The sequence below is a fragment of the Rhipicephalus sanguineus genome, chromosome 10 (genome assembly GCF_013339695.2).
Source record: "Rhipicephalus sanguineus isolate Rsan-2018 chromosome 10, BIME_Rsan_1.4, whole genome shotgun sequence".
Taxonomy (NCBI): Eukaryota; Metazoa; Arthropoda; class Arachnida; order Ixodida; family Ixodidae; genus Rhipicephalus; species Rhipicephalus sanguineus.
The window spans coordinates 131,716,502-131,740,543 of record NC_051185.1 but is presented as its reverse complement, the minus strand read 5'-3'; the positions used below and the strand labels follow the sequence as shown (position 1 = coordinate 131,740,543).

Here is a 24,042-nt window from a genome sequence, read left to right as displayed (position 1 = left end):
TTCGAATAAAAATGCGCAGAAAAAAAAAGCGACCTGGTTGCTAAGTGCATGTTTTTTCAAGGCGAGTCCATTTACAACAAACTACTGCTATAACGACCAGTTTACGCGGCATTTTCAAGTTCTTTATAAACGGGTTCTACTGTATACACAGGTAATTTGACATATAAAATATTTGATATATCAAAATATATTCAAGGCTATGTCATAGCTGCTCAATATACACAATAACTCGTGACATGTGGGTTCGATATAGTATGCGGGTTAAACTCTATACCATGTTCTGGATGAGCATGGAGTCACTAATGAACATCTTATGTTAGAAAGCGCCTTTTGTCACGGTGCCACAGCCCACACGCCCTAGTGGAAAAGCCACAAACATTTCGGCGATCCCGAATCACCACGCATAACCCACCCTCTTCCCAAAACGTTCCCAGCAGCAGAGGACAGGACAGGAGCATGAAAAAGGCACACTGCTTGAAAGAGGCCATTTAATCCAGCGCTTACGAATGAAAAGCTTTTTGAATTGAGGCCCTCACATTGTTTATAGGCGACAATGTCGCATTTAGGCATAAAACATGCTCAAGGCCTCATTATCACTCGTCTTATGCTCATATATTGCAAAGTCGTGACATTGAAACAAGGAACAAAACAGGCATTTGCCTAAAATATGGTCTCTACCAATCACAAACAAGCAGCAAACTTCCTGTGATGTGTTGCAGGTTGTTGGTGAAATGGCCACACGGCTCTACCACCAACTCTGTGCATTTTGTCTTTGGTTGTCCTTTTAAACAGGGATGCAATTTATGAAAAGATCTCGCCAGTCAACAGAAAACTTACGAACAGGGTGAGAAAAGTGTGCAGAAAAATTGAGCAGATGCAAAAACCATTCCACGAATGCAAACACTCTAGCTTCCTCCGCCTCAGCATGCTGCAACATAGCTTCATCCTTGGACTGTCTCAGCTAGGGCCAGGGCTTAAACTCTCCCTTCATTGGAGGGGGGGCCCTCATAAAGTGGCAACTATATATATATATATAATATAATCTCGAAGAAAAGACAACCTCGCAACGTTCTTTTCACCGCAAGACTGATGCTGCTGTGGCCTCAGCGGCTCTGCAACGCCCCGCCACGGTGGTCTAGTGGTTACGGTGCTCAACTGCTGACCCGAAGGTCGCGGGATCGAATCCCGGCCGCGGCGGCTGCATTTTCGATGGAGGCGAAAATGTTTGAGGCCTGTGTACTTAGATTTAGGTGCACGTTAAAGAACCCCAGGTGGTCGAAATTTCCGGAGCCCTCCACTACGGCGTCTCTTATAATCATATCGTGGTTTTGGGACGTTAAACCCCAGATATTATTATTATTATTATTAGCAGCTCTGCAACGCACACATCGTGGGTTGTTGGAACGCGGTGCGAGCTGGCAGACCGAAGAATAAACGCAGGATTTCTAGATATATCGGCCAAGATCCACTTTCGCGGTCGTATTATCCAATTTTGGGCAAAAATGCATATTTCGAAGGGATGTTGGCCGGGAATAAAAAGAAAAACGTATTAGGCTCAAAAACGTATTATGCAGAATCGTATCAACGAGATTCCACTGTGTGTGTATGTGTATGTATATATATATATATATAAAGAAGTAAAAGCTCGTTAATTCGACTCTCGTTAATTCGGAAAATCGGTTAATTCAGACACGTCATCTGGTCCCTGTAAATATACGCATCACTCTATGAGACTGGGTGCTCGTTATTTCGGACAGATTTGACCGCAAATCGGATAATTCGGCGACTTTCGGGCCGCTGGCGGGGCTCAAAAACGAAAAAAGAACAATTCAGAACAAAAGAAGCTCAAACGCAGCATCGCCATGGACATCAATTATCGACTTGGCTTGGACTGAGACTGGTTGAACGCCTTTTTTCCGCGTATGGGTTTTGTTGCTTTGTTCCCGTTGGTGTGCTGCATCGTTGATCGCCGATTTATCGAGGAACGTTTCAGTACGGCTCCTTTAGCTTGATCGTTGCTGGTGCTTTTGTGCTGACTTCTCGTGTGACCGCACTCCATGCCGATGGCAATGCCGACGAAGCAGCCCAAGTACGAGGCCAAGGGCTTCACCACCAAAGTAGAAATTTTGCGTGCTCTGAATAATGGGCTCTCCCGACAAGAAGTGATGAAGAGTGATGAAAGGGGATCCTTGTATCGGCGGCAAAAGAAGCAAGGAACGAGTAACCGTACTTTTAGCCGCCAACGTGACGGGAACAGAGCGCTTGCTGCTTCTCGTTATCGGAAAGGTTCAAAAGCCACGCTGCTTTAAGAACATCAACAATCTTCCTGTGGATTACCGTGCCAACCGAAAAGCGTGGATGACGGGTGAAACTTTTGCGGACACTGCAGACATCATGCGAGCTGCTGAGCACCTTGAAGGGCTCAGAAAAATTGTGTCCGCGCGAATATCTTCTCGAAAACAGACAAGCATCCGCGATTACTTTGTAAAGTAAAGATATGTTGAAAAAACTCGTGCATTTATTGTGTTTATTTCGACCATTCGATTATTCGGACATTCGGTTAATTCGGACATTTTTTCCGGTCCCTAGAAATCTGAATTAACGAGCTTTTACTGTATATATATATGAAGGAAAGAAGTCTTAATTTCAAGGGCTCGTTTTCTTTGTTATACACAATATTAATGAGAACTAACAGACAATAATGCCAAGGAAAGTTAGGGGATGTTTTTAGTAATAAATGTAAGGTAATTGTGAAGAAAGAAAAGTGGACGAAGTGGAGAAGGACGAAAAGATATATATGCTAAGATATATATGCTAAAGATTAAGCATTAAGAGAGGTGTTTGTGATAATCACAGTGCAGAGAAGCCAACTGTCTCTAGAACTGAACAAATGCTTATGAACGCTATACAAATACATATACTATTTCGAATTTATTTCAGGCATTTATTCAACATGTAAATCCAATCAAGCATTAAATGAAGTTATTTTGGGAACGATTTTTCAAAGATAACTCGGGATATAGAGGCTTAAAGATATGTGAGCTCAAAGTAACATTAGTTGACTCACTGGATTCAGAACCTCAGACTCGACAATGCTATATTTTATTTTCACTACCACTTGCCTAATTAAGTAGGCAAAATACATGCATCTTTGCAATTACAGCAGACTAGTGATGCACAACTAAAACAATGAAAATTGAGTGGCAAACTAAACAGAGGAAAGTGAACCATTACTGATTCACAAGCAGGTAGCTTCACACTCAACTCCAGCACTTGTCAAATGGGTGCCGCAGTGCCACCGTCGGACTGCCGAGGGGGGGGGGGGGGGGCATCCTTAAAAAATGGAGAGGGGGCCGGCCCCCCCTCCCCCCGACTTTCAGCCCTGGCTAGAGCCACGTCGTGGAGGTGCAATTTACCAACGTTATTATTAAACATTTTTCAGTAATAATCGTTTCTTTCAAACTGTGCCGGACCCCTAGAAATCTTCAAGTTGATGTCAATTAGGCAGCAACCAACTATCAGTATATATGTTCCAAATAAATGGAAGCCTACCTGGTGGAGGTGAGATGCTGTCCTCAAGCATAGGGCTCACGGGCAGCTCAGCTCCTTCCCCCTCGTCTGGGCCATCTTCACTCGTCTCAAACATGGCCTGCCGCAACCAGCGCTGCACAAGTGACCAACAATTAGCTCGAGCAGTGGCACCAAGAGTTGGACACATATGCTATCTCAAGTACAATACACTCCCGACAATTCAAACTCGTGGGGATTTTGTTCACAAGTTCTCATAAACACGACTCGGGTCAGCATATCAACTCATGTTGTCATGTTTACCGTTTCCCGGTGCCGCAGCAACATCACAGACCGCTCTGCATGATTGCCAGTAGCATTTTAGACGCAAGCGAACATAGCAGTGTGTGCACGCCAGTGTACGTAATTAAAGGTCGAAATGTGTTGTGTCCCACGACAGCTTGTCGCCCCTTCCTAGTCTCGGGACGCTTTTCCGCATGACACCAGTGTACTGCAGCAAAAGTGACTGAGAAGCATTTGGCATGCGATAGACTCCTACCACTCCCTTTCCATTGCAGTGAACTTGCCAGTATTTATAGCATCAAAATGTGCATGGACCAAAGCTTAAGACCCTAAGCTTTGCGACTGCTGTGAGAAGGATAAGTAGTCTACGAGGCAAAACGTGGAATCGTGCAGCACAAAGGCAAACAAATATCACAACAACATTCGCTGGACCAGTTCTCCAAACGTCAGCAGTAGACAAGGACCTGCATGAGCTAGGAATTGCAGTGAAAAACAGAGAAGTTACTGCAGCAAGTAGCTCCAAAGGGGGATAGAAACAGTGTAGAGACGGCAATAGAATGTTTTAATGCGCAACATTCTTTGGCAAGTTCTGCAGCAATTTTGGTGGCAAAATCGCATCTATAATGCAAAATGCATGGCACCTTTCCAACAAGAATGCATACACCTCCGCAGAAAAATACGGTAGGGATGGGGCAACTTGAATTTGGGAGTCAATCAACCTAATCTTAGAGCCAATATGAAGGTGGGCAACGCATGGGCCAGCATGCGGGAGAAAGGCATGATTAGCCGGCAACAATGCATGGGCCTCAGTGAGCGTTTTCTGCTACTCACTGAACATCGCAGCCCCTCGCCGAGGCAGCAAGAGCTGGCTGCACACACATGTGGCAATTTCTAAGTTTCACAATCTAAGCTTCATGCAGTTTCTTACCCGGTGGACACGTATGAAGGGTGAGACATCTGGCTCCGTTGCGTATGTCCTGTACTGCGGCACTGAGTATTGACCTACCATATAAGACGCCTTCAGAGACGGCGACTACATATTGCAGTGCTTCCAAGTGTTGTAAAGTGCACAGCTAAAGTGGGAAAACTTCCCCACCTAATCAGAATTACAGCGCAAGTAGCACTCTAAAATTTCATTTTGAGCGGGCGTCGGTGTTCTCAGAGAAGACGACGCTGTTGCTGATCTTGCCTAGTACGTCACGGCGACGGTGGAACCAGCTTTTCCAGTGGCAGGCTTCGCTCCCAATACTGCAGGTAAGCAGTACAGGGCTTTCTCTTTCGGTGCTGCGTACTGCAAAGATCTTATCGATGACCATTTCTGCAATGTGCATTTTGCACCTATTTCCCGTTCGTTCCTGCCTGCAACAGCACATCAAAGCAGGAACCTAGCTTCAAACGAGGAAGCAAAAAACAAAATGCCACGCAAGCCAACACTACTTTGTTTAAGTTGTTCTCACACGCTGCTCTTCAGTCTCGCACACGGGGGAGGCACAGCTGCGTGGTGAGGCCCCCCAGATTGCTCCTCGTGGCCATCGCGCGACAACACCACAATGCATCGCAAAAGGCGGATTGGACCTTCATCCACGTGCATGGCAGAGAAACACTTCAGTTGCTACAGGCAACCGTCATGCATTCATATCGAGGCAACAATGAATATGGCAACATGAAATGACAAGTCATCTCGATAAGGGATCAGACTGCCACATCAGAAACAGTTGATTGCCGAAAAGCCCATGATTGAGAGAGCATCACTTATTGGGAAATGGCACATACAAATACACATGCGACTGGTGCACCTTCGAGAGCCACATTACGCTCATCGGTGCTAAGTTTTTCGCATACGACGCCGAACGGCACTGGGTTTTAGCTTCGCTTAAAAAACAAAAGGGTGTCAGTAGTGCCAACAACTCTTTATTTTTTTGCACATGCACGTGGCCAGGGGCAGAGTAAGCAAGGCAACACAATTTTTCTTGTGTCATCTTGCTTACTCCACTCCAACTAATGTAATAATGTCCGAGTCAGTTTGGCAAACTGACTAGGACGTTAGGGAGTTTTCGAATAAGGGCCCCAGAGAAATAGCGTCGAGGCAACTGCGCATGCACGTGACCCAAACAGCGTTTGGCTTTTGCGTTAGGGACACTATTTCTCGAATTTAGCGGGATCCCCAAAGCCTGCCCCAAAAGCTTTCTGTCAAACAAACATGACGGCACCCACTGAAGCGACGGCCCAGGCTAGAGTGACCTAAAATAGGGGCAATGTCCAAAGCACCGCAGACCCTACTCGAAAACTCTCAGCTCCCGCTTGATGCAAAGCGAGCAAACGCAAAGGGCGTTGGGGCCCCACACTTTTGGGGCCCCTATTCGAAAACTCCCTATTATTAGATTGTTTGTTCCAAGTCCTGAATATCTGCACAGAAAAGCTGTGTAGCATCCAAACTTGAAGCCTTGAATAACGTTGCTGGAAGGTCACGGCGCTCGACACTTCACCTAAGATGGCTGCACACTTGGCGAACTCTCGGACAGCTAAGCAACAGGACGCTGAGACTTCAAATGATTATCTGTACCCCCATGAGAGAGGCCTTTCCTGTAGACAAAATGACAATAGCTTCTGTGGTCTACCTGCCACCCAAGTGCGCTTTAGTCAAGCAAGCATCGGGGCACGTTAAGAGAGACGCATCATGAGAACAGCGACCAGTTATTGCCGCGACAGTTTAACTGCCGATTCTCAGAAACAATGATGGTGCCAAGACTAAAGTAATTTCAAATTTCACTGCTTTTCAAAACTAATAATAACATAATGTCATTACTCTTGCCAAGTTGTAATTCGTAATGTAATTTAGTTAATTTCTAAAAGAATTCCAGAAAAATAATTAGGAATGTAATTTATTTACTCTTTAGGAGTAATTCAGCAATTTCTGGCATAGTATTACTCTGTATGCTACCCTTGGGAAACACATACTGTAATTATAGAAGTGCATGAGTGACAGCAACACGACTTGGTGCCCAACATGTGCTGGAGAACTAAGGCTTTGCGCAAAGTTAGAATCAGCATGCCAAAGGACTGTGCACAGCAAAATTGACATGAAACATATTTTTTTCTTTGTGGAATAATATCCCACTATTGCACATCCGAATTTCATTTGCATGAGAACGTTTCGTGGTTTTGGCCCAAAACAACCCGCATATTATTATGCGTGACGAGGCAGTGCGTGGTGCCTAAAATGGTACACCTTACAATAAGCAGAGTGGCTCAGCCAAAGAACACCTCATCATCCCCAGTTCCTCATCAAGAGTGACGAGCTTCCCGACACCGTCCATAGTGGATACTGTGGATAGGCCAATTACAGCGAGGGAAAGCACAACAGGGAAAGAGAAAGCTCCGTGGCAATATGGAAAAGTTGTGTGAATTTGGTGTGACACCAAGAATATTTTAGGCCAGAAAATGGCGAAATATTTATTTTGGCACAAGCCGCACTTGAACGGGCACAGCAAAGCGCAGAGGGGCAGAATTGCAGCCAAGTGGCGCACCACCACTGAATAAACGGTTTACCTCATTAATTCAGAGTGTCTTGAAATTAAGAGGGTTTTAAGTGCGAATGCGCTTTATAAGCGACCCTGAATCCGCCGTCATCAGCGCTCCTCCTCCTCTCCCCTAGCAACGGCGCGAGGAGCGGAGAGGAGCGTCTGTAGCAACGGCGCAGCGACGTCACGCCCCACGTGACTGCGCGCGCTCCGCCCTCCGCTCCGTGGCTACGCGCGCCCCGCGTATTGCCTGTGGTGATGAAGGCCGGCGGCAAGACGCCGAACGAAAGCGTGCGAAGCGAGCCGAGCACCCCGAAGCCGTTCTGGCGAGGGGACGAGCGATGCGTGAGCGAGCGCGGCAGCGCGGGCCCTCGAATTCGATCGGCCGGACGCGCGCTTCAAGCGAGACTTCCTGGACCGCAGCTTCGGATATAGCTGCGCGGTGTGCGATCGACTGTGGTTCGAGAACAACCTGAGCCCCATCTCGGGCGTGCGCAACGCCGCCAACAAGTTGAACGCGTTGCGGGTTCTTTGGAACGAGTTCGGAAAACAGATCATCATCATCAGTAAAAGTGCTTTGCACTTAAAAACGGCCAGACCTCCGTGGGTCGGCTGGCGCGTGCTCTCTCGCTGCCGTCTCCTTCGCTCGGCTCTGCAGTTTAGTCAGTTTAGTCGCGCGCGCCCCCTGATAGCATCACCCCGTGCTTCGCACTTCCTCATACTCCCCTTCGGGGAAATGCGGGTTTTTTCAATACACATGTAAAGAGGGTGTTTGGATTAAATCGCAGAGGCTGGAATGCAGTTCTTCCAGCAGTACCCCATCCCGGTTTCATCATCATCATCATCATCATTTATTTTCCCTTAAAGGCCCCTCTCGAGGTATTGCATAAGGGTGGGGGGGGTTACATAAGCAGTTACAAACATATCGGATCAGAATACTGAAACATATCACAGAGAAACGCAGACTTCTTTAGAAGCACAAAAAAAAAAGGTACAATTTGAACGAGGCATATAAAGGCGAACAGAAAGAACAGTGTAAATGAATTGTACAGTGTGAGATGATCAGTGAGCAACTGCTTAAACACAATAGGGTTTCGCTCAACGACAACAGTCTGGCAAAATGTTCCATTCTGCAATGGCTGTTGGCAAAAAAGATTGATTAAAAGAAGACGTAGAACCGTGCAAACACTGGACGCTGCACGAGTTAAAAAGGCGACGAGATGTACGGCTTGGCGGGATAAAGAGTTTACTGTGAAGATGTGGGAAGTTATACGATGGAACAAGCACAGCCTCGCAATCTTCCGACGGAACGACTCATCGCGGCCGTAGCTAGAAGAGATGAATGTGGCCGCACGGTGCTGTAGAGATTCTAAAGCGTTAATGAGGTATGCTTGATGAGGGCTCCAAATAGCTGAGGCATATTCAAGCTTACTTCGTATGAATAAGGCAGTTTTCGCGTGGATGAGGGACACAGGGAAAGGGAACATCTGATGTAACCAAGCGATTTAGTAGTATCGGCTGCTAATTTGGTGACGTGATCGGACCATGTCAATTTTTTGTTTATTGTGACACCAAGATAATGATAAGATTCGACGAGGGACAAAGATATGGAGTTTAGAGAGTACGTGTAATTACTGTTGGAGCACTTACGGGATATCTGCATAACTTTACAATTCGAAATACTGAGTTTTATTAATGAATTGGAACACCAAGATTCGATTTGATGTAAGTCGTTTTGAATGATTTCATGGTCAGTTCGGTGAGCGATGCGACGATAAAGAACGCAGTCATCTGCAAAAAGTCGAAGATGAAATGCCCTTAGGAAGGTCCTTTATGAAGATGAGAAAGAGCAGAGGACCAAGGACGGATCCCTGTGGTACTCCAGAAATCACGTTAGTAGTGGCTGAACAATGATTACCGACAACTGTGTACTGGAGACGATTGGTCGGGAAGCATCGGATCCATGACAACGCTAGGGAGTCCAGCTGTATGCACGAGAGTTTGGCCAGAAGTCGCTGGTGGGGGACACAGTCAAAAGCTTTCACAAAATCAAGATAGATGACGTCAGTTTGAAAGGATGAGTCTAAGTGAAGCTCAGTAACAAATTCAAAGAGCTGAGTATCACATGATAGGTTAGGCCGAAAACCATGTTGATTGGGGAAAAAGAATGAATGATTACCTAGATGATATGCAATGTGTGAGTATACTATATGTTCTAGGAGTTTGCAGGCAATGCTTGTAAGCGAAATGGGACGATAGTTGGAGGGATCCGAGCGGCTGCCAGACTTGTATACAGGTACTACTTTATTAATTTTCCAGTCAGTCGGAAGTGAACTGTCAGTGACTGACTGCGTGAAAATTATTTGTAATATAGAACTAGAGAATACTTTTGTGCCTTTTAGTATTTTGGCTGTAATACCATCATGCCCTGGGGCACTAGAAATCTTCATTTTTTCAATGAGCTTCAAGATTCCTTGAGAAGTAATGATTATAGGAGGCATTTCGGAAAGAGAAAGGTTGGGCAGATCAAAGTCGTTTAGCGTGGGTTCATTAGTGAAAACAGTTGAAAAGTACGAGTTGACTACATCTGATCGCTCATCAATTCGCACATTGGAACCATCGGGGTAACTCAAAGAAATGTTATTGGAGCTTTTACTTGGTGTGAGGATTTTCCAGAATTTTTTAGGGTTGACACGCATAATGGTCTGTATGTCGTGGTGGAAGAACTTTTTGGATTGTCTCAAAGCAGAAGTATATTGAAGCAGACTCGTAAAGTACTTTTCCCACTTTGAGGAAGTTACCGATCGTTTCGCATCGCGGAAAAGATGCTTTTTTTTCTCTAATAACTAGAGCTGTGCGAATAGCAAAATTTTGGGTGCGAAGCGAATTCGAATAATAAAGATTGAGTGCGAATCGAATCGAATAATTTCGAATAATTTTCGAATATTTCTCAAACATTTTTCGAATAATTCGAAGTGAACTTACAGAAAAAGTTGCAGAGAATCCCTAAGTATGTTCCTGTGAGATCGCAACATGAAAGTGTTTCTTTTCGCTAGGTTGATGAAGCGCTGGTGGGGTCATATTTCATAGTTGTCTTTCTTATCAAGAGTGAGGCAATGTAGAGGCCGAATTGTATTTATGTACATGATTTGGTGCAACCAAAGTGTTGCCGACAACACTTTACACGTGATAGGCAGAGATGCCATTTCCTCAGCCTCTCCACCTCTTTCAACTGCTGTGGAAGGCCAACTGACGTGGCGGACAAGGGTGTGCTCCCTTCAAGTTTGGAGTTCCAAATCTGCCAAGTAGATGTCGATATATAAGAACATCTGAAATTTTGGATGCTAAAAAGCTTCGGCGTCCAATTTTTCAGACTTCCTGCCCAAATTTCAGGTCCAAAACAGCATTAATTGAGCCCCCAACTCTGCCGCATCTTACATCTCCATGTTGGAACCAGCGTTTTCTCGAGTTAATACATTTACGACCGTAGCGGAGCTTGAAAGGCAGCTTTGCCGCAATAGGGGGGTGTGATGAGGTGAAGCATATTGAAAATCTAGGGACCACTTCCAAACGGACGTTGACTGTCTCTTGGCTAAGTTCGACCGTAACGGACCTTGAAAGGCAGCTTTGCCGCAATACGGGGGTATGAGGAGGTGAAGTATATTGAAAATCTAGAAACCACTTCCAATCAGACGTTGACTGTCTCTTGCCTAAGTTCGACCGTAACGGAGCTTGAAAGGCAGCTTTACCGCAATACGGGGGTGTGATGAGGTGAAGCATATTGAAAATCTAGGGACCATTTCCAACCGGACTTTGTCTCTTGGCTAGTAAGTTCGATCGCAACGGAGCTTGAAAGGCAGCTTTGCCGCAATACGAGAGTGTAATGAGGTGAAGCATATTGAAAATCTGAAGGGGTCACTTTCAACCGGACGTTGACTGCATTTGTCTTTGGGAAGTTCGAATAGTTCGAATAGTGAAATTTCAGTGCGAATCGAATCGAATAGCAAACACTATTCGAAAAATATTCGAAATTTCGAATATTCGCACACCCCTACTAATAACCTCTTTAGTGTGTTCAAAAACCAGGGTTTTCCAAGGTCACTGCAAATGCGTACAAGGGGTACATGTAACTCCACAAGCGATTCTAAAATAACAGCCAATTGTCGTCTACTGAACGAATTGACGGAAGAAATCAAGAAACTCACTTAATTCTGAGTTAATTTTTGTGAAATTGGCTTTGTTGTAATCGCTGATGTGTTTTATAGAGCGCTGTCGTACAGGACGTGGGATGCAGAGGCACTAAATTGTGGTCACTCAGACAATCAACGGATGATAGCGATTCAACTATATCAGGGTTGGAAACAAGTACGAGGTCTAAGATATTTGCTCCACAGGTTGGTGTATTAACCATCAGAGTAAAGTTAAACGTCAGGGTCATATCAAGAAAATCTTTGGACTGGCGGTTATCTGACTCAAAATTTGTCCAGTTAATATCTGGAAAATTAAAATCACCACAGGGCATCAAATTAGCAAAAGGAAAACGAGAGTAAAGATGTACTAGAACTGTATTTAGTTCATAAATGAAGGAGGCATCACAATTAGGAGGGCGGTAACAAGCAATAATCACCGTCATTTTTGAAGCTAGTGAAATGTTCACCACAACAATGGCCCTTCAGAGCCACAAGCAATGCCACATAGCAATGTTGATGAGGGAAAGAATTATGGCATGCCTCGTGGACTGCAGCTGAAATGCAGATGTGCTTCACTGTCGCACAGAAGCCACATGCAGCCAGTGTATCCCCACAGCATGTGGCACGAGTCATGATGTGACCATTCATGCACACTTTTTCGGGGAAAAACAAAGGCAGGTGTGACACAATATATGGTGGCTGGAAAATGTGACTTGAAAATAAAGTTTTTGAAGCAGGTGTAGCGGGCAAGCACTCTGCAAGCAGCATCAGTGCACAAGTTATTGAAGCTAATTGCAGGTATGCAAATACACAAGTTCCATCACACTGGCCTTCTCCGATCACCAGAAAGAATGGGAAAACAATCACATCATTCCGCAAGCACACATTTAAACTGTCTGCGAGATGTACTACAGATCATACTGTTTTTTGGGCTGGCAGCAGCAAGGCTGGGCTGGTTCCCCTATCAGTCACCAACATCGCTATGTAACGTTGCCTTGTGGCTCCAAAGAACAGCCGTATCCCTGGGTTTGTGGCAAAAGTGGGATTGGGAAATGCCACATTGCAGACATCATCTTAGCATTAACTTCAGATCATCCAGCAGATTTGAAAATACACTGGGGCAGGAATTCTTCGAATTCACCTTTTTTGCCGAGCCAGCAGCATTGCAGGCGCTGCCCGCTGAGCCACTGTGCCTCCGCAGGTGGGCAGCCGAGATGCCAGCACTGCCCGTGTCCCTGGTGCAGCGTACGTACACAGGAGGGCCGTCGCCCGACGACGGTCCGGCTCCTTCGTGACGCTTTTCATGGAGCCAACCCTGCATCAGAAACTGTGGGCGTGGATGGGATTAAAAGCAGCGAAAAATTTCCAATGTTAGTGCTCCTCCTGCCTGTTGGTCGTACGTTACGGAGATGCACACCTTCAGCTTTGCATGATCAGAGCTTTTCTTTGGGCCATAACAGAGCTGTGATGCATACTTATCACTACAGCAGACAAAAGCTTTAAACTGATTTTTATGCAAGTGTACAAAGTCACACTTAGCAAAGAGAGGACAAAAGGCACTCATGCCTGATGGGGTCCTCCCACCTGAAACAACAGTTTGCACACAAGCACTGGCAACATGAATGAAAGTGACGACGCAGATTGGAAACTTACATAAGGAACCATACAGAAAAGTAAAAGTGCACGTACAATATTAAATGCTTATACAAAAATAAAATAACATAGCTCTTCAAATTAACTTTGATATTGTGACACATTCTTCAAGCTTTCTGAATGAACAGAAATGAAAGCAGTGAACCTCATAAAACAGCACAGTTAAACCTTGATGCAGCAAAGGACAATTCCACTTTTTATCACTCGTGTCCATAAAACACCACGTGTTTTTAACCCATCTATTTACCGTGCATTCGCTGTTGCTCTAAAGGTATCTCCCGAGGAACCACCAAATCGTCTCAAAAATCAGACAGTCCAAAGAAACAAATGCATGCTTTCTTTCCTTGTATCAGGTGCTCAGATTGTTGCCACTACGTCCAAAATAGCTCGGAAGGCCTGTCAAACACTTATTGGACATCTCGATGCTTGTGCAGTAAACCCTGATGACTACCTGCCGAGAATGCCACTTAACTGTGATTAACCTCCAAGTGTCAATTCATACGTCTTCAAGAACACTGCTAACGCCGATCAAGAAATAAATAGGATGCCATGGGCCACTATAACACTTTTTCATTCTACCACAGCACGAGTTATGGCTCTTGCATGACTGTGCAAGAGCGCATGGTTGTAATACCAAGAGGAGCATTTCAAAACTACGACAAGGCCAACGCAGTGGCTGTGGCAGCAGAGCACGCGACTCGTCCGGCTGTCCCCGATGCACATGCAAGTTGCAACGGTGATATGCTACTAAACGAAATGCTCCACTGCTTCGCAGGGACACGGCATTTGCTGCTCCTGTAGATTCGATCATCTCCAGCTAGTTGAGTGCAGCAAGTCGACTACTAAGCCCACGCTGTCACTGCAGGGGCACCTGCTCAACTGTACACTCACGTTTGCCATGCGAGTGTTCCTCGTGCCCTCTCTACTCCTGACCATGCATCTGCATCGTGGGTGTGGTGCGTATCTCGTAAGGTAATCGCAGCGACCGCGAGCTGCTTGCATTCGTGCAAGCGACAGATCACAGTGGCACACTTAGCGGTCTCACACAAAGAGGCGGCTGCGAACAGCAGTGCATTTGGGTTGTCACCTACTCAACAAAAGCAGTATGTTTACAAATGCGATATGCCACAGATATTACGATGCAGATATCTGAGCATGCTATCTGAGGATTGTCAGTGATAAGTCGCCCTGGTGTCGGTGGCCACTATCACGCTATTTCTGGCACTGATGCCCCAGTCGGAGTCAACTGCTCACTGCAAAAGCGGATCAACTTTTGCAGCCCTTTGTAGCGTCAGCCAGGTCGTGGGTTGAGTGGAGCAGGTAACACTTATGCCACAAAATGTGAACACGGCATGCACGAAGCGGTAGGCATAGCACAGGACATTATGTTCTATGAAGACAGTTCCCAATGATGATTAGTTACAACTATGTTTTCACCATTAGTACATTTAAAATGGCTACATATTAATGATCTTTATTGAGAAGAGACGGTGGGTGCGTGCATTCATATTAAGAAACGCACACTGCTTACGGTGACAGTAACCCCTTCGCATTCTTGGTATGTTTCACCACATACCTCCTTTGCATTGCAGCGAAGCTGACTTTTTGAATTTGCTACGGCAAAAAGCTAATTGGCACATGAGCGTGCAGGGTTTGATGCATTGAAATAACGCGGCAGCGGTGGTGGCTTCAATTAATGTACTTTTGGACTTGAGAAATCAGCCAGAAAGTAAGAAAAATTGCACGCCACAAAGTCAGCGTCTGAGTTTTCAGACATCCTTACATGTCGACTGCATCGGGCATATGGCAGGTCCGTGAAGGCGTCTGAACTATTGGCATTTTCACTGAGCCTCTCAAAAAATCGCTCATTAACTGAAACACATGCTGATGGCAGGTGTACTGAGCCGATGCCCGGCAGTGGAAAGTCACATGCAGGAGACTGTAGGCAACTGTGGTTGGTGCGGTCACCATGGCATGCATGTTACAATGGACAGAGCTTGCAGGGTGGCTGAACTAGCAGGCAGACTGTGCGAGTGAAAGCAACGATCTTGTCAGTATAAATAAATGTACTTGACATCCAAGCAGATCCATCATGCAAAAACCACCAAGAATCGCCTACAATACAACCGACCAGTGCCACCCAGCCAGTTGCGCAGCCTCTCCTGCCTCCTTTGACCTCTAGGACCACAATGAAACGAGAGATACTTGCAGCTGAAATAAGACTAGATTTTGCGCATCATGCCACTCAGCAACATAGTTAGGCCTAATAAAACAACCTGGGTAGCCGATGTGAGGCGAATGTTCAATGTGAAAGGTCGTCCCACTAGCGAAATTCAGCGGCTCCGGAGGACTTAGTGGACAAGTATGTGGGATGACGTGAGGCGTTCACTTTCCCACATATTTTATTGCTGCTTGCTCTCCGATGTAAAACCAAAGCCGCTGTCGTTCTTGCGGGCGTCTTCTTCTCACGCGCTAGGCTCGAACGTGCGGAACAGCTGAAGCGCAACTTCGTAGTCTTCTCTCGCGTTGACAGCTCGCCATAGGGCCCCCCCTCTAGCGAGGTAGCCAGTGCGCGAAGGAGCGATCCTTATGAGTAGCTGGTGGTTGCTACTGTTGCGAAGCGCGTTCTTCTGGTGTTGCAGGATGGCTTGTCGTCTGCGAGGACGGCGTCGGTGTCGAGGAAGGCCGGCTTAATGCGGTCAATGGAGACACTGTCCTCGCGTCCATTAATCAGCAGGACAAAATGCTTGGGGCAACGCTTGATAACTCTAAAGGGTCCGTCGTAAGGCGGTTGTAGTGGTGGTCTGATAGCATCGTGCCGTACGAAGACGTGTGTGCAATCCCGCAGAGCACGACTGACGAAATTTGGGCGTGAGTGTTGACGTGGTAGGATAGGAGACTTTCATGGCGTTCCTGAGGCGACTGGCATAATCAGCAACGTCCATTGGTGGTACCGGAGACACGTCGAAAAACTGGCCAGGAAGCCTTAAGGTCGTGCCAAAAACAAGCTCAGCTGAGGAGCAAGAAGCGTCCGTGCGTATCGTGCTGCGAAGGGCGAGGAGGACGAGTGGCAGTCGCTCCGTCCAGGGTATCAATGATCGTGAGTCCATGAGCGAGGCTTTGAGTTGGCGGTGAAACCGCTCAACCATGCCATTCGACATAGGGTGGTAGGCTGTCGTCTTGATGTGGTTGACACCAAGCATGCGGGACAAAGTCCGGAAGAGCGCGGAGTCAAATTGACGACCTCGATCCGTTGTGATGGTCTTGGGAACTCCGTAGCGGCTTATCCACACGGTGATGAGTCCGTGGGCAAATGACTCTGCGGTGATGTTGGTGAGCGGTAGTTCCTCAGGCCACCGCAAGAACCGGTCTACGCACGTTAATATATACCGGCTGTTTTCCGATGGGGGCAAAGGGCCTACGAGGTCCAGGTGCACGTGACTGAACCGTGAGTCCGGAGGTGCGAAGGTACCCAGTGGGCTGACTGTGTGACGCTGGACTTTGGTTTGCTGGCACTTGAGGCAAGCACGTGTCCAGCGGCGGACGTCGATGTTCATACGTGGCCATAGATATCGCGCTGTGATGAGGCGTTGAGTCGCACGTATGCCGGGGTGCGACAAGGAATGCAAGGCGTCAAAGACACTGCGGCGAAATGTCGCTGGAACGTACGGGCGAGGACAACCGGTAGACGTGTCACAAACGAGGGGAATCACGCAGCCTGGAAGTTGGACATCTTCGAACTTGAGGGAGTTCTCTTGGCGTCGGAGAACCTGAAGTTCGCTGTCCTCCTGTTGTGCAGTAGCCATGGCTTCAAAGTCGACTGGCGGGCGCTCATCCATCGTTGCGTTGATTTCTACGCGGGATAGTGCGTCAGCCACGGGGTTGTCTTTGCCACTGATGTGCCGGATATCGCTCGTGAACTCCGGTAGGTAGGCAAGCTGGCGGATCTCACGTGGGGTGTGGGCAGAGTTGGTAGCGGTCGAGGTAGACGTGAGCGGCTTGTGGTCGGTGAGGATATGGAATTGCCGACCTTCGAGGACGTGACGAAAATGCTTGACAGCCAAATAGGCCGCGAGTAGCTCGCGACCGAACGTGCTGTAACGGGACTCGGTCTGTGAGAGTTTCCTAGAGAAGAAAGCGACCGGCTGCCAAACTCCGTCGACCAACTGCTGCAGGACTGCTCCAATGGCGACGTCAGAGGCGTCCACGGTGAGTGACGTGATGGCGTCGCTCTTTGGATGCGCGAGGAGCGTCGCGTTAGCCAGAGCTTCCTTGATGGAACTGAAAGCTGTCTCAGCGTCGTCTGTTCAGGAGATGGAAGCGTTCGGCTTCGTTTGACCGGACAGAAGTGCATGTAGCGGTTGCAAGATGGCCGCGCAGTGTGGAATAAACCGACGGTAATAGTTGGCGAGCCCGAGGAATTCACGCAGCTTCTTCGTAGTTGTTGGCCGTGGAAACTGCAATATAGCTTCCACGCGCGCCGTCGGTGGAGAGATCCCACGGGAATCCACGCGATGGCCAAGGAAGTCCAGTGAGGAAACTCCGAACTCGCTCTTCGATCCGTTGACGACAAGTCCATATTTCCGGAGCCGCGTGAAAACCTGACGCAAGTGAAGTTCGTGATCTTCTGCTGAAGTGCTGAAGACGAGGATGTCGTCGATGTACGCGAAGCAGCAGGTCAAACCACGAAGAACCTGGTCCACGAACCGTTGAAAGGTATGTGCTGCGTTTCGTAGACCGAAGGGCATCCGTATGTATTCAAACATGCCAAAAGGTGTTATTATGGCAGTCTTCGGTACGTCGGAAGGCTCGACAGGTATTTGGTGGTATGCCTTCACTAGGTCGATTTTGCTGAATACGGTGGAACCGTGCAGCAATGCCGTGAAGTCCTGGATGTGCGGTATCGGATAGCGGTCCGGTACCGTCACTTTGTTGAGGGCACGATAGTCACCACACGGTCTCCAGTCACCTGAGGGTTTGGGGACCATGTGTAGCGGTGAGGACCAGGCACCGGAAGAAGGGCGGACGTATCCGAGGTCAAGCATGTGCTCGAATTCTTGCCGTGCAATCTTGTAACGGTCAGGTGCGAGACGACGAGCACGTGCAAACACCGGTGCTCCTACTGTCACAATGTGATGAGTGACATTGTGGCGCACTGGGTCTTCAAGAGATGGAGCACGGAAGAGGTCGGAAAATTCTTCCAGAAGCGCAGACCACGGCGGAGAGACTTTGGCATGAGCTTGCACGAGACGTAAGGGTGGTAAACTCGATGTCACGCCTTGAACTGTTAGGTGGGTCTCAGAATCCACGAGGCGGCTATGTCGTAGGTCCACCACAAGCTTAAAATGCCAAAGAAAATCCGCACCGATAATTGGCACACGCACGTCGGCGATTAAGAAAATCCAACGAAACGTGCGTCTCAAGCCGATGTCAAGCGTAACAGACCTCTGTCCGTAGGTCCGTATGGTGGAACCATTAACAGCAGTGACAGGCGGCGTGGTCTGGCGTCGCCGACGGTCCTCCAGCGTAGGAGGAACAACAAACACTTCGGCACCCGTGTCGATGAGGTACCGAACTTTGGTGACGCGGTCCGTGACGTGGAATAGGCGGCTGTATGTCGGGCCTGCAACACTGGCCGCCGTCAGTGCGTGGCCCGTGCGTTTCCTGCAAACTGGCATGGCTGATGGCACTGACGAGCGCGTGCCCCGTATCGGTGGTGGTACCAGCAGACGCTGCGAGGCAGACTTGGCGATCTATCGCAGCTTTGGCGTCGTTGTCGTGAAGTAGTGCGTCGGTGGTCTGCTTTCAGCGAGCTCAGTTCAGCGGCCAGCTGGTCCATTTTGCGGTTGAGCTCCTCGTTAGCTTGAAGGAGGCGGTCTAAGCGGTCATCGCGGACCGGCGCAAAGTGGGAGGAATCACGTCTCTCGATAGCAGATATGGACGGGGCACCGACATCCATAATCTTGTCGGCCATCTGTGCCAGTGAGTCGAGAGTTTCCGTGGAGGGATACACTCAAAATCATCCGCACCTGCTGCGGCAGTCGCTGTAGGAAGAGCTCTCGTAGGATGGATGCGTCCAATGCAGCAGGGTTGTCCCCGATGAGATGTCGCATGCGGCGCAGAAGCTCCGTAGGTTTGCGGTCACCGAGTTCCTTCGCGGTGAGCAGCTGCTGCAGCCTACGCTGTTCCGACTCGGTTGTCCGGCGGATGAGCTCTGCTTTAAGAGTGTCGAAGGGGTTGTCAGGAGGCGGAGAGCGCAGAATGTCTCTTACGATGGCGATGACAGCAGGTGGTAAAGCGCCGATGACATAGTCGTACCTCGCTGATTGCGATGTGACCCGGTGTCGTCGGAAGAGTGGCTCGACGCTCAGAAACCAGTGTTCCGAGTCCGCCTGCCAAAACTCCGGTATCTTGAGAGTAGCGACGACAGGGTCGGGTACCGTGGGATTCGGCGTTGCGTCACTGTTGGGTGTGGTGTCCATGGTCAGTCGGAATGTACGTTGCTGAAGTCCTTACTGTAGTCACCGAAGAAACGGGGATGGCCGTGACGCTCAGTGCGTTGGCGAAGGGACGAGCAGGAGGCGCGTTGCCGTTCGATGTCCGGGTCACCACTTGTGGGATGACGTGAGGCGTTCACTTTCCCACATATTTTATTGCTGCTTGCTCTCCGATGTAAAACCAAAGCCGCTGTCGTTCTTGCGGGCGTCTTCTTCTCACGCGCTAGGCTCGAACGTGCGGAGCAGCTGAAGCGCAACTTCGTCGTCTTCTCTCGCGTTGACAGCTCGGCATACGTACTATGAGTGGTGTGACATTTCCCCTGACCACCAGCTGCTTCCAGCAGCACTGGGCGGGTCCACCAAACAATGGTGGACCCAACACGGACGGGTCCAGCAAACAAGTCCTAATCGATAACATCCCCCGCGCATCATATGTTTTACTCTTGGGTCGCGAGCGAGGGCGACGAACGCGGCTGAGGCAGAGATGAAAAAAGCCAACCGATCCCCCTTGCACGGAGGGCGCATGCAATAACATAACACCGCATGTCAGGCCTGCTGTTGATTGCTACTCATGCAGAGAGGAAACACGCCACCCGTCTTGAAGGAGCACGAAGGAACGCGACGGGGGGGAGGTCGCTCGAGCAGCAACTGTGGACTTTGACTTTAAGGGCACGGTCGCAATCGCTGGCGCGTACGCTATCTTGGCTGGCATCACAGACAGCTCGTACATCTTCCAAAGTGCTGTGATCTCAACGCTTCTCTCCTTTGAGCAGCCATATTTTGTTACACCAGCGTTTTGTAGTTATGCGAGTTCAGATCCATAAGTGTTAGTTAGCTGCCAGCCTTACTTCATACAATATTACAATATGATGCTATCGCATTCATTGCTTCACTTGTGGGAAAACTGATTTTTTTGTATATCTGCTTATTTAGCTTTTCAAGCTTCTCCAGAGCTTCCTGTAGGTCAGTGGGACTCTTCGATTTTCGGACTTCTGGCAGTTCTCTGGCAGCCAGAGATAGCCAGAGGGTCAGTCAGCAAGTTCCGGTCGGGACAGGAAGCAGCGTCTTGGTCACGTGTGTGGGAAGCCCGAGACAACCCGAAGCTGCCCAAGGATTACAAAATCGAACGCTGGGACAGCCAGCGTAAACGTAAACAAACGCTACCGCCGTGGCAGCAAACGAAACTTTGCGCCGCGTGCGCGTTGGTTTTTCTGCATTGCCCGCTTGAAAATATGTGGCTAGGTTTGCTGAAGAGCTGAAGTGATATTCTCGAGCATACGGATTTGGGATACGATCACGTACGTTCGCAAAATCGTGCGCAACTCGCCCCGTCCGCGAACAAAACAGCCAGCTGGCGCACGGCGCCACGAAAGCAATGCAAGGTGAGCTACCGCGCCGCTAACGGCTTAACCAGCTCACGTCTGCTTAGTACGTGTAACAGTCGCTGCACAACACGACGCGAAAATCTCGCGAAAGTGATCGTGTCCCCAAAAGAGCTCGAGGATCTATCGCGTACTACGTCGCACACACGCGTTGACCAGCTTGCGTTTTGTCATAACTTGAGACATGCGGCGGTATGGGTACCACAAGTGCGCGTTATATCTAAAATAAACTTCTGTGTGACGCGTCTTCGACTCGTTTTGGCAGATGTTGCCTGAGCCTCTTTTCCAATCCTAAGTGGCACTCCAAAAATCTCATGTACTAGCTCAGCTTTTATTTGAGCTACTAGGTGATAACCGCGTACATACTGCATGGAATTATTACTAAGAGGTGGAAAAAGACAAAGCCGACGATGAAATGAGCAACAAAAGGATGTATACATTTCTGAATTCATCTTCATTTTTTCACATCGACGCGTCGTAGCATAACATAATACCATACCTCATATACTGGCCCGTAGATCGAAGTACGCTCGCACGCCGTTCGCGACCAACGAGCATCACACAAAAAACAATGTCGCGATCGCTTTTATTCGATCAGTGCATTTTATCAACATCGAAGACCTAGTTGAAATATTTACGTTCTGACGGGGTTCACGCAAGCAAACATACGACGGAGCGAAATATGTAGTTCGATCACAATCGTCTCAGCTAAATGCACATAAAGCACACACGACACCACAATTGAATACTACTACGAAAAAATAAACTCGAAAGGGGTCTCCATGCGTTCGTACGAACGTGTACATAACTTTTGGGACATGCGCACGACGCAGTTAGAATGGTTAGAACGCGGCAGTTCGCCGCGTTGCTCACGGAAGGAAACTTCACGGGACACATAAGAAAAGCAATAAACATTAGCTCCAAATGCTCGCCTCCACTCGTAATCGCGCCATCTCGCACGGCGGAACGGCGCCGAGCGGCCCGAGCGTAAGGACAAGCAAAGGTGTAGTCCGCAAGCGCCCGCATTGCAATCCGTCGAGTCCTCACAAAGATGGCGGCGAGCGCGTATCGTCTCTTTTCGGCGTCTGCTAGCCCGAAACCTTCCAGAGAGCTTCCACAACTAAATTGTCCTGGAAGGTTCTGGCGACCCTCGGGCTCCCCGCGGGTCGCCAGAACCGTCCAACCCGAGAAAAACGAACGCCAACCGGAAGTGCGCCGCGGGGGGGTCGGAGCAACCCGAGAAAAACGAGCGCGCTCTGGCTGGCTCTGGCAGCCCGCGGGTAGCCAGAAGTGGAAAATCGAAGAGCCCCAGTGTTTGTAAGGAGGACATCACCATAAGCGCCTTCAGCTCGGCTGCGCGGTTGTCGTAGCGTCAAACCTACTGCACACTTTGAACAGGCGAGGACAACGGCACGCTACCGCCGTTCGCTGCCCTCTCGTGCAGGAATGCCTTCAAGAGCGCGGCGCGGGCGCCAAGATACCTCGCCGCATTGACGTACGGTACTGCCAGCCTTGGTAAACGTACTGCACGCTTTTATTGTGGAACGACACAAAGGTGCTTCGCATCAGTCCGCTGCCGGCTTTGGCGTGAAAAACCGCCAGAGCATCGCGGAGGCGCACCGCATGCAGGAAGTTAGTTTTCGCCGTGTTGACGCAACAAGGGTGATGCCTCTCCCGTGCATGGTATGTGTCGTAACGGTACAAACACTCCCATAGCAAACGCGCGCATAGGTGACCACACGCAGCAGCATCGACGCGAAAACCATTGCGACCAGAAGAACACGCTACGCACAACGAAGAACCTGAGAGCCATGGGAGCTCTCATTCGAAAGGTGCACAGAAACACGGTTGGGCGCTTCTACGCGTTTTGCAAAAGTCTCATTTTTTTGGTACCCCATGTGCTGCTATAGGCGCAACTTGGAAAATCATGTTATCAACTGAGACCTTTTTCCCAACGAAGCTGACATGGCCATCGAAATTCTGGCTTTCTAGGCTGTTTTGGAGCAGTATCGGCGCAATTTTTGTGATTTTCATGCTTTTGGAGCAGCTTGGTGCAGGAAAGCGGAATTGTATCAAAAATGCACATTATGCGCAGCTGTCTCACCCCTGTGCCTTAGAACCAACGTGTTGTACTTGGGCTAGTTGTAACATTGTCGAAACGGATAAAAATCAGCGGAAAACACAAAACACAGTGAAAAGAAAATGACTGGACAGGCTGGCACTTACAACTGAACAAGATGTAAACTTGAAAGGCTAACTTATACCTGCTGGCAACCACCTTGCGCATGTGAAAACAAGCATGTGGCGTAAACAAGTGTACAAAGTGTTAGCTTGCCATGTTTAGAAAACTGATCTCCTTAAAGGGACACTAAAGGCAAATAACAATTTATGTCAGAGTGAAAGCCCAATGTATGACAACTTCTAAAACGGCAATATTATCAACAGCAGTGCCCTACTTACCGAGAAATTAAGCTAAATGTATCACATGATGAGCGCCACGAGTGGGACATTATCGAAGTGATCCCGATGACGTAGGGAAGTCGGCCTACAATAAATCACTAGTAATCAAACTAGCAGCAGTAAAAAAAGAACATTCCGAGCATCAAGAGACGTAATGAAATGCTGTTTGTTCGTTTCTGCTTGATTAATGGAAAACAAAACCTCCGTGGCATTGCCATGGGGAACGGCGCGCGTGGTTCAAAGGTTTCGCTTTCGCCGAACTGCGCCTCGCCCGTCTCAGTCGTAGTTTCGGGATCGCGTACTGCCGTGCGTGTTTTGCGCGCTTGTGAAAGTCGCTCTGACAGAAAGTTCGACAAAATGCCGCATGCGTGTGGTATTGCCGTATGCCCGAATGGTGCACAACGCCAGTGCTGCAGCAAGGAAACCGGTGTGTCTTTTCACTGGGTGCCGCGGAATGAACCCTTACGCTCGAAGTGGCTTAGTGTCATGCCATTGCGCCAGTGTGCTAAACAGTCAAAACCTCTGCGTG

General features: G+C 48.5%; 1 protein-coding gene across 3 annotated transcripts in view; it reads right to left on the bottom strand.

Annotated features, from left to right (window-relative positions):
• Nucleotides 1–24,042, bottom strand: part of LOC119372459 (inactive histone-lysine N-methyltransferase 2E) — a 533,413-nt gene that overhangs the window by 194,537 nt on the left and 314,834 nt on the right. For all 3 annotated transcript variants that reach the window (XM_049419603.1, XM_049419602.1, XM_049419604.1), the window contains 2 exons: nt 12,663–12,848; nt 3,553–3,664 (listed from right to left, as the gene is read on the bottom strand). In XM_049419603.1, coding sequence (XP_049275560.1) covers nt 3,553–3,664; nt 12,663–12,848 — 298 coding nt within the window. The remainder of the gene's footprint in view (nt 1–3,552; nt 3,665–12,662; nt 12,849–24,042) is intronic.